Source organism: Vanellus vanellus (assembly GCF_965231255.1).
Source record: "Vanellus vanellus genome assembly, chromosome: 7".
NCBI classification, from domain to species: domain Eukaryota; kingdom Metazoa; phylum Chordata; class Aves; order Charadriiformes; family Charadriidae; genus Vanellus; species Vanellus vanellus.
In genome coordinates this window covers 15,074,624-15,085,224 of record NC_138912.1, presented here as the reverse complement: position 1 = coordinate 15,085,224, position 10,601 = coordinate 15,074,624, and the positions used below count along the sequence as shown (strand labels likewise).

The 10,601-nt window shown below is 54.3% G+C and overlaps 1 protein-coding gene across 1 annotated transcript in view; it reads right to left on the bottom strand.

The window, feature by feature from the left end:
- Positions 1 to 6,707: 6,707 nt before the first annotated feature.
- The window catches only part of NT5C2 (5'-nucleotidase, cytosolic II), a 62,047-nt gene continuing 58,153 nt past the window's right edge, over positions 6,708 to 10,601 (bottom strand). The window contains exons 15-18 of the mRNA XM_082486669.1: positions 9,715 to 9,766; positions 9,405 to 9,465; positions 8,673 to 8,849; positions 6,708 to 8,458 (exon numbers count right to left, since the gene is read on the bottom strand). Coding sequence (XP_082342795.1) covers positions 8,201 to 8,458; positions 8,673 to 8,849; positions 9,405 to 9,465; positions 9,715 to 9,766 — 548 coding nt within the window. The 3' untranslated portion in view covers positions 6,708 to 8,200. The remainder of the gene's footprint in view (positions 8,459 to 8,672; positions 8,850 to 9,404; positions 9,466 to 9,714; positions 9,767 to 10,601) is intronic.

Here is a 10,601-nt window from a genome sequence, read left to right as displayed (position 1 = left end):
GTGGGGGTGCGGATGGCAAAGAGCAGCGCTGTCTCCTCACAAGCATCCTGTTGTAAGTATTCTACGTGATGGAGAACACAGCCGCGTTCTCCAGGCCCCCTTGGAACATGCATCCTCCTTGGGCTGAAATACACTATCTATAGAAACCATTCCCACATGAAAGATGTACCATATTTTATATGATACCTAATACACACATCTGTGGTTTTAAAACTAGTACCTGCGTACCAGTTGTGAAGTTATCCAGTGTCTGGATTGCCAGTAGAAAACTGGGGCTGGGGAGTGGGGAAGGATGCTGCAGAGAGTACCTCTTGTTGTGATGCTAATTTGAGGCTTCATTCCAAAGGTGTCCGACCAGCGTTGAGGGGTTCCTGCGTTCATACTGTGCGCTGCCGCATGCGAAGCTGGCACAAAGCTGGAAAGCAGCACGTGCTGAAAGGCTCGGTGGGATACGGACCTGGGCTTGCTGCCCACCCTGCTGCCCGACTCTACACTGGTTCTAAATAGACCCAAAGAAGTACCTGGTACTGAGGGTTGGTTTGACCCAACAGAGAAATGATGAGCTTAACTCACATGATTCGAAAGCCGGGCATCTTTTCATGGCACAGAGGAGAGAGCAGCCGTCATCCTGACTTGACCAGCAGAGAGGACAAGCTCTACCCTACGAGCTGGGTTGGCAAGCTGCTCTCATCCCTGCTCTCTTGTTGTTATACTTGGTCCATCAGTTGCAGGTCTCTTGTTGGTGTGATCTCTGTGGTGATACTGGCCTCATTCCCATGTGTCGGCAGCACAGGGGACTCGGAGACATCCATGGCTTCCCACAGAACCCCCTGGACCCCTGGACAATCCCGCTTGGTGTCTTGCTCTTGTCCTGGATCCTGGCTTCCTGCTGGGTTGCATTCCTCTGTGGTTAGTGTCATGGCTGTGCCCTTGAGGCCATGTCCAGGAGAGGGGATGCTGTTGCTATGGGTCCAAGGTGGTACTGTTGAGCTTTTTGGTGTGGTTGTGCATATTGGCTGTTCTGTGAGAAGGTGGATGCTGAACCTGGGGAGGCCAGAGCATTCCCTAGGAGAAAGCCTGGAATGCCAGGTTATCCCAGTGCCCTTCCCTGAGCTGCAGGGATGGGAAAGGGGTGCCAGAAAGCTGCCTCCAGCCTGTGGCACAGTACGGATGGTGGAGGGAGGCGTTTCACAGATTGGTAGTGTGAAACTCAGTCAAAGTGACATCATCTTGTTCTCATTACCCTGAGGTCAAGCTCTATAGTGGTTCTGCACCTTGGAAATACGGTACTCAAAGCTGCTGGTCTTCTGTCTCCAGCTGAAAACCATCTTTCTGCTCTCTCCTGAGGTTTCTTCTTCAGGCCCTGTTTTCCTCTGAGCAGGGCCGCTCACTGGGGTCCTGCAGAGGCTGGTGCCCTGGCTGCTCTCACCCCTCCAGCGCAGATTTCTGGCTAGTGAAGTGCTTGATGTTTAATCCTCCCCCCAGCAGGAGAGGTTTGGCCATTCTTGACAGGAGCTGCCTGTCATAGAGACAGACTTGAGGTTTGTCAGCTGTTGTGAGCCAAACGTGCACCTGGAACGTGCAAAGGCTGCAGGTGGCTCCGATGCTCCAGAGGTGGATTTGATCTCTCTGTTGCCTTCTCCTCCTGGAAGCAGTGTGGCCATTGTTTGATAGCAGGGTTTGTTGGGAAAGAAGGGCTTGTCCCAGCATTAGTGCTTGGCAGAGCAGTCTAGCATCCCATTTCAGCTGTTTGGAGACTGCAGAGCTTTATAAAAGGAGGTGGTTTGTCTTATCCTCTGGGCATTGCTGTTATCCTTCCAAATTCAAGTGAGAAGCTTGTAGGTGCCAGACGAGTAGCCTGGATCGTAGGCCTTTAGTTGGAAGTGCCAATATTGAATGTATGCCTTCTGGATTCGCCCAAAGATCAATGTGGGAGCATGGAGGGGACTCCTGGTGAGCTCCTCTATTCACAGGAGTGACAAAGTGGCCGTCCCTAGATCAGCTCTAGTGTCATCCCTGCTTTAAAGTCTCAGGTCCCAGCAGGCTGGGCTGGGCCGGTTTGGCCGGCAGGTTTTTACCCCGGGTACGTGCTCTGTCCTTCTGCATTGTGCTGGTTTGGATTCAGCAATGTGGGTTTCTGTGGCTGCTGCTCTCGCATTGGCCGTGGCTGTTCCTCTGCTCTTCTCGCTGTGGTCTGGTTGAGTGGTCAGGAAGGTGAGAGAAGGAAGTACAGCACCCAGGACCGGGCGATGCTGCGGCTGTCCTGTCTTCATTCCTCATGCCAAGGGTAGGAGATGCTGCTCAAGGACTTGCTTCCCTCTCCCTTCCTTGCAGACCATATGAAATTTGGAGAGTGGAAACCCACCAGGACCCCAGCACCAGTGCTCCGGTCCCATTTGATCCATGTTCTCCCAAGCACAAGGGTGGTTTATGAGCGGTTCAGGGTCAGGCCCCGCTGAGGGTCCTCAGAGCTCTTGGCATGTGCTTTCTCCAGCACACACAGCTGCAGAGCTGACCTCAATACCTAAATCACGGGGCAGGCACAGGATGCCAAACACATTGAATTGGAAACCCCAAATACTTGAGAAGTATTCCTGGAAGCTGTGAGCGGCTGGTGCTCGGCAGCCAGAGGTCTCACACCAAACCTTTCTCCCGCAGTCGGGTCCTTCCTGGCTGCCCCAAGCCTCCTCCTGGCCGCTGCTGGCTCGGCCTTGGTCCCCCCCGGCTCCGAAGCCGCGGCTCTCCCTCCACTGTGTGTTTTCGTGGCTATCTGAACCCGCTAAGCCGCTCCAGCCAGCTCGTCCCCGTGTCTTATTTGCCATCATACATGGTCTTTGCGAATTGTATCATATTGTACATGACTTCGGGTTTCCAGAGTTGTAGTGTTCTGACTACAGTATTTCCATGTGTGTACATAAACCTGAATAAGCACAACTGAACTCCTGAATGAAGTGTATACGTTTCATATACTGATTGTCATATGAATGAATTTTATAATTATTCCAATTTTGTTGTAGATTTCCAATCTTTCCTATTTATTTTGTACCAGATTTATTTGTATATTTTGTGATTTTGTTTAAAAGCATTTTGTTTATTTCTATTCTTTTTAGATAAATGATGATTTTTTTTTTTCTGTTGAACATTCCAGTTTATGCATTTTTCCCTCCTCCATGCTCCCCCCTCATTTCCAAGGGACGGATTTTGGCATGCGGGTGGTGGGGCTGATGTCGGTGATCCTGGACCCAGATCTCTGCTATTGGCACATCAGCCATCTTTAATCTCCTCTTCAGCTATCAAGAGCCACGGAGAGGCCGGATCCTATTCTCCTTAGAGCCAGGTCTTGTTCTTCGCTTTGGTGGGTCTGGGCCCATAAGTCCTTGAGCCGGGGGGGGGCTCTGGTGGTGGTTTTGCTGACCAGAAGCTGGGAAGCTGGTGGCAACGGCAAGCAGCTGACTTTCGCTTTCTGAAGTTCCCTCAAGGGTCAGGGTCTTTTTCTTCCACTAATAAAATCCCCTTATTTACAACTTGCTTTCCATAGATCATGTTTGTTTTTCCAGAAGCATAGATGCCATCTGTCTGTCTGTCCAGAGCGTGTGTTCCTGCCAGGTGGTGTGTGACTGGGGGGTCACCAGCGAGGGACGTGGCTGGTGGCAATGGTGGCTCTGTTGGACAGGAATCACTAGAGGAGCGTGTCTGTCTGTCCCCTTGCGTTGTTAGGTGCCGCTGCTTGCTCCCCTGGTGTTGGGACTTCGGCAGCAGAGTTGTGCTGAGTCTGCAGTGACAGAGACTTATTTCTGAGCAGGAGAGCAAGTCTGCGCTTGGTCCACTGCCCAGCATCACGTCCAGCTCCATGCCGGCAGAGGAATAGCCGACCCTTTCCTGCGTGCCAGATGATACAGCCCTGCCACGTGCCCATTTCATCCTCCTTGCAGCCATTTTGCCCAGCTGCTCTCCCTGCACAGGCCTTTCTGCCTTGCTCAGCGCTTGAGCTGTGAAACGCTGGGTTAGCGCGTTGGGCAACATCTGCTGAACCCTTGTTAGGGGTTTTGCTGCCCACAATGCAGCCTCTGTCCCCATTCCTGTGCCGCAGGGTGGTCCCATCTCCCTGGACCTCGCTCCCCAACATCGTATCAGCAGGACCTGGGGAGAGTGGCAGGTCTTGTGAGGACGTCTGCTCCTCTGCGTGTGCCTGTCCCTGGCAGCAGGTGGAGAATGGTGGGATGCCACAAGCAGGATGTAAGTAGAATTAATGTGAAGGCAGATTTGGGGGATGGCTCTGATGGTGAAGAGGAGCAGGGCAGGAGAGTCGGGTCCCTGCGGGGTGGCGGGATGAGTGTGGGCTGCCCCAGTCCAGGCTGCACTGTGCAGGGAGCGGCACCTGAAGCAAAGGCGGCTGCACCTGGGCTCTGCGTCCTCGCAGCACCCAGGCTGTGCTCTGCACTCCTGCTGCAGCAGCAGGGATGGGACCCCAGCGCTGAAGGCCAGCTCTCACATACTGTGTGAGTCATGCTGAAGGTCACCTTTTGTTACCTATAGGTTGTTAAGTCCTGCTAGACCATTCACCCCCCTGCCCCCAACCATGCTGCTACTGCACAGCTCTGTCTGTGTGCCTGGTCAGCCCTGTGCCCCCCCACCCCCCCACCCCGCACGCTCTGCAGCCCCGTGGGCCCCAGGGCTGTTCTGCTGGAGGTGAGCACCTTCGTGCAGGGCCCGGGGGGGGAGGCGGTGGCTCTACACCCACAAAATTGCCTAGGCAATGTATGCTGCAGGCGGCTGGGCCCTCAGGTGCCAAGGTAGCAATAGCTGTGGCTCAGGGACCAGCACAGGGCTTTGCGTCCTCCACAGTGGGCACGGAAACCCTCACTCTGGGCCTGTGCTCCACTGAGGGAAGGTGGCACAAAGGAAGAGGCGGTGGGAGCAGCTCCAGCTACTCTGACCTGATCAGAAGTGCTTGCTGGCAGTGCCCAACACAAAAATGTCTGCAGGGCTGTGGCTAAGTGCAGCGTCAGCCTCGGGCTCCTGTCCCTGGTAGAGTTTGCGCTGAGCCCCCTCCGTCTCCGCAGAGCAGCGCGGGTGGGTGTCTGGTGTTGCAGAAAATGGGGGAAATCAGGTCTGTGAGCGCTGAGGGCAGGGGGTGAGGCCTGTCACCGGTGCTTGCATTGCTCCCACCAGGCTTTTGCCGCAGGAGAGCCCGATACTGGTGGGCAACAGCATGGCTGTCCCTTGGGACAGGGCCCAGGCTGCAAGGAGAGTGGCAGGAGTGTCGCAGCAGCTGTGGCTCCTGCTGGCTTTTCCTGGGGGCTCTGCAGCGGCGGTTGGACACAGGTACTGCCAGGCCACCGGCTGCCTGGAGCAGCAGCTGGTGCGGGCCAGAGGTGCAGGCAGCTGCCTGTCGGTGGTGTGGGCTACAAAACTAATGTGGGCTGTCCCCTGTGCCAGCCGGGGCAAGAGGCTTCACCTTGGCTCTTGCTTGGTGGTTTCTTACTGCACCACCATCGCGCAGCTAGTGCAGGCCGGGCAGAGGGGCACCAGGCCGGGCAGAGAGCAGTGCCTGTGTGTCCCTCAGGCTCTGCCCACCGCTTTCCCACCATCAAGTGAGGGTCAAATACTTTCCATTGCTCCAGCCTTGAAGAGTCTTCTCCCTATCACAGTCAGAAATAGCCCTTGGGCTGGGAGTGAGCTATTTGTGGCGACCGGCGAGGAAGGAGGAATGCACGGAGCTCCCCAGACCTCCCTTCCCGCAGCCGCACGCCCTCCCAGCTGCTGAGCTAAAGCTTAAAAAATTCAAGTGGCTATACTTGGAGAAATGAGGTTTAAACATAGCAAAGCCCAGCATGGCCTTTAGTGAAAGGGCTCGGGAACAGCTCCCTCAAACCCCTCTTGCAGCTGACCTCCCTGTGGGTACATGTTAACTGCTCTCCAGACCCCAAAAATCAATGAGTCAGGGACCCAGTGCTGGGTTTGGGCTTTTAGCAATCCCTGTGGTGTCGGCTGTTGATTGTTGGCCACCATCTGCAGCCACTTAGTGTTGCTTTTCTGTTTGGCACTTTGGGCCCTGGGTACTGACAGTCCTTCTGTGGTAGCTCTGATGGCAGGGCCTCATCTGGCCTGGTTTGGTTGATATGAGGGGTTGGTTTATAGGCAAGGGCTGAGCTCAGCCATTGCGCTGTCCTCTTGTCATCTGGGCACAGGGTACATATAGCTATGGCACCACTGGCCTTCCCTGGGTATTCTTCTGTTTAACGAGGTCTGCAGCACCTGGTGAGCATGGGCCACGTTGTGGTGCCTGTGCCACCCTGGGCACAGGTCACACGTGGTGGGGAGCGGCCCTTGGTAATGCCGGTGGGAAACAGCCCTGGAAAGGCGCAATGTTGGAGGTAGTGGCAGGGTAGGGGTGTTGCCCTTCCGGCCATGGAAAAGCCTCGCCTCACTCTACAAATCCAGGCCAAAACGTTTCTGTCTCCCCGTGTCTCCTGGCTGAAGCTGATGGGGATAACAAAAGCCTTGTGCCCCTGCCACCATTGCTTCCTCCTCACCCGGGGACCAGACAAGCCCTTAAAGCCAGATCCACCACCACTGCTTGGCAACATGTCACACAACCAGTTCCCAGAGATGCTTTCCCTCTCCCTCAGCACCTGTCCCAGCTCTCCCTGCCACCTCCAGCACAGCCCTCATCATCTCAGTGACACGCCATAAATCGCCAGGCATTTCTTAGAAACATCATCATTTATTGACTTGAACAACTGCCACTACAGCAGCAGTGTTTCCTGCTCAGATGTATTGGTGTGGTTTTTCTTTTTTTTATTTTCTCCTAAGGTACTTTAAAATGGAAAAAAAAATAATTAAATGAGTTTATGGTACTGAAACAACAGTCGAATTCATTACAAGAGGGCCCTCGTAATCCCTTCACAGCGAACGGCACAGGCTGGAGTAAGGGAGGTTGCACCCATGACCTGGAGGAAAACCACAGGGTGCTGCTGCCCAGCTGCACACTGGCCCCATGCCTTCCCTGGGCTGGCTTTTCAGGCACAAGGACTGCCCATCCCTGCAGGACACATTTGGCTACTTCCAGTCCCCACATGGTAGCCCGCAACCATCACCCTCCTTGGCTGGGGACGCAGCTTTGCCCACCACAACTTGCTCTGCGCCAGGCCAAAGACAAGGGCAGCTGCCAGCCTGGCTCCCACCGCAGGGCTGGCCCTGTGGCAAGTACTGTTTCCTAGTTTAGGGCAGATGTGCGTGGCCTGCAGCACGCTGGAATAACAGGCCCTTTCACTCCAGATGGTGGCTGGGTTTGTCTTTGGGATGCTTCACTTTCTTAAAGCTGAGCGAACAGAAAGGTCAGTAATAGGCAGCAGGAAAACCAACCGACTAACGTAATGCTAAAAGAGTAGCTTCAAGCTCCTGGGTTAATATTTACTGCTGAAACTACAGGAGTGGAGAACACAGTGTGCGGCTCAGCTGTTTGAGAAACGCATTGGAAATCATGCATCACATGCCGATGATGAAAGGGAGCTTGGAAACACTGGGGGAGGATAACAAGCATCTACAAGCTGAAACGTGTACGGCTGCAGATAGGCAAGAGCTGGAACCCCACCGCCACCTGTGATGGCCGGAGGAACTGAACCACTTAACACAGAGAAACTCACGCCAAGCAGAGGTTAAACTGAGTGCTGGAAGCCACAGCAACACCCTGGCTAACAGAGGGAGGGGGAATTTTGCAACTCAGAAGCAGAGGGTTAAGGGCAGCAACCCAACGGGCAGGAGGATTTGGATGATTTTGTCTCCTGCAGGGCCCAGCACACCCTTTCCTTCTCTACAACGAATGTAACAACTGGCAAAAACCGTTCACAGGACACCGTTCAAATGAAAATCAAATGAAACACATCACAGGAAAGGGAGAAACATGCAGCATCCCTAAATGTAATAGGAGCAGCATGACAGCACAGGCGGGCAGTACAACCTGAATGCACGACCCAGGCAGAATCCATCAGCTTTTTGAACCGTCTGCAAAACTGAAAACAAGGGTCTCCTCCTAGTTAGTGTTAATTTGTTAAAAGTTTCCGAACACTTTCAAAATGTGCCTTTGCAAGAATCAACACCCCCCAACCCATCACCCCAAGGGCCCCAACAAAGGAATTTGCTCCTGATCACTGCTAGAGTCACGGTTTATCTTCAGAGATGCTTTGCTCTTTCCTTCTTATTCCTCTTCTTCCTCCTCCTCCTCTTCCTCCTCTTCCTCTTCCTCATCATCATCTTCATCATGGCAATGTGTGATTTCCTGAGGTGCCTGGGGGAAGAGGTTGGGCGGTTTGATCTCACTGATGGAGCGGGTCAGTTGATGCCGCTTATAGTCGGAATCTTTAAAATCCACTGAGGTGCGATTGCGCGTGGCCATCGGCGACTCCTTCTCATTGATGTCGACGTGTGTGTGCTCTACCGTGGACTCATGTGGCATCTACACATGGAAGAGAGAGAGGAGATGGCAAGGGGTGTCCCAATCCCTGAGATGGAGAGCAAACCCCAGAAAGTGACCCTTTGGCCTACGGTGCACCAAATGCCACCCAACCTTCCAAAGTGCCATTCCTGGTGTTTGCGGCTTGTGGAAGTGTTAAACACAAGCGCAGGCACCTTTGGGACCCCCGCCCTCCTCCCTGGGGTCTGCAACTCACCAGGACGTGGGCGGCTCTGAAGAGGTAGCTGAAGGGGTAGTAGAGGAGGTTGATGAAGGAGGCTGCATAGAGATCAGCGTAGCGCATCACCTGGCTGGCAAACAGGGTCTGCCGAGAGCCGCTGCGGAAGAGGCTCCCCATCATCCCGTAGCACATGTCCATGTCATGGGTCACTTTCTACAAGCAAAGGGCAGGTTAGATCCTGGGCTGGGCAGGCAGCAGCACGGAGCCACGACAACACCGAAGTGGAGCGCACTGAGGGCTGGGGGCTACATGAGATCTGCAAGGATCTCTGGCAAGGCTTCCTGTGCCCATATCCCATGGCATCAGAGCACAGCCAAGTCCCAGCTAACAGAGGGGAAGGCAGCAGCGGGTTCAGCGCCAGCACCTGCCCCAGGCTGGCACCCCAGGGCTGGCTGAACCAGAGGCTACAGCCCCTCCAAGCTTGTGCATGCCAGCGCCCAGCTCTGCAGCAGTGAGCACTGTCAGTCAGTGCTGCTGTGTGCACGAGGAAGGAGACCCTATTCCAGACCAGGCTGCCTTTTAGGAATGCCAGTGACACCAGTGAGCTGAGAAGCTCCTCCGTTTGCGTCCACAAAGACAGAACAGCTTTGCCAAGCCTGCCGTGCCCACCCAAAGGCAGAGCAAAGCATTTCAGGGCTGAGCAATGGGGTTGGGTTGTCAAGCCCTTTGGGATCCAAAAGGATGAAAAGGGATTTTTATGATTGGTACCTTAATGCGTCTCTGGATGGAGCTGATGTCAGGGCGTTCATTGCTGCTACTGTCCAGATGCCTAGTTACAGGCGAGAAGGTAAATACATGGTGTGAAAAGCCTTTCAGAATCAGATGCTGTGGAATGGGGGCTTGGGGTAGGGAGGCTGGTCTGGAGGGGAAGGTTGGTCTCGTGGGCAGAGCCCAGGCCTGAGTCAAAGCTCCGGCAGCAGTGCTGCTAACCCAACCCCAAGGTTTCATCAGAGCCACTCGACAGCTGTCGCTAGGCTGGGAGAGGCAGCAAGAAAGTTGTCACTGTTTGAACACTCACTTGTACAGCTCGGCCAAGAAAATGTCCAGACTCTGCAGCTCTTCAAAAAGGGCTGGAAAATCCAGAAAAGAAAGGGGAAAAAGGTAAGTTAAAACTCTTGAAATGAAAAGGGCTGAAAGCAAACCCACCATCCTGCCCGTTCCCCTTGCAAGGTGGTGGAGGGACACTGCATCAAGAAGTGTGGCATCTCACCTCCACTGTGCAGGGAGAGGGTTCAGTTGTGCTCTGTGCCATCGGCAGAGCTTTGGGCTTAGTTTCTCGTTGCCCCTTTTGTTTTTGAGGCTGAACCTTTGCAGCCCTCACCAAAACTTTCCAACCAGCCATGGGGCAACTTGCATAACCCCCAGACCTATTTACACACCAAAGGGCAAACCTGGGAGAAAAGCAGTAGCACTGGAGGATGGGAAACACACAGCTCTTTGGCAGCAGCACAGCAGAGGGAGCGGGAGGAAGGAGGAGGAAGCAGCTGGTGAGCAGGGACTCCCTGCAGATGGGAGAGCAGTCATGGCTCTGGCATTACAGGGAGAATAAACCAGGTATCTTGTCAGATACTTTTTACCAGAGAAGCCACGGCTTCACAGGGGCAGAAGGAGAGCAGTTTTGGGGGCAAGGGTTATGGATGAGGAACAACTCAACCCCACCCAGCTACAGCTTCTTCCCCGGCCAAGTCAGCACTTGGCTGATCACACACAAGCAGCCTGGGAAAGAGCACAGGAAAGGACTGGGACCCCAGAGAGCTGCCCCAGCTCTTGCCACCAACAACCAGACCCAGGGAAAAAGGGCCAAAAGGAGAAGGGGCAAGCCAGGGTGACTTTTCCCCTGCATGCCTACTCAGAGGTGCAGCACCAGGAAAGTAAGCGCAAAGTCTGGCCTAGAGTTTGCCCAGC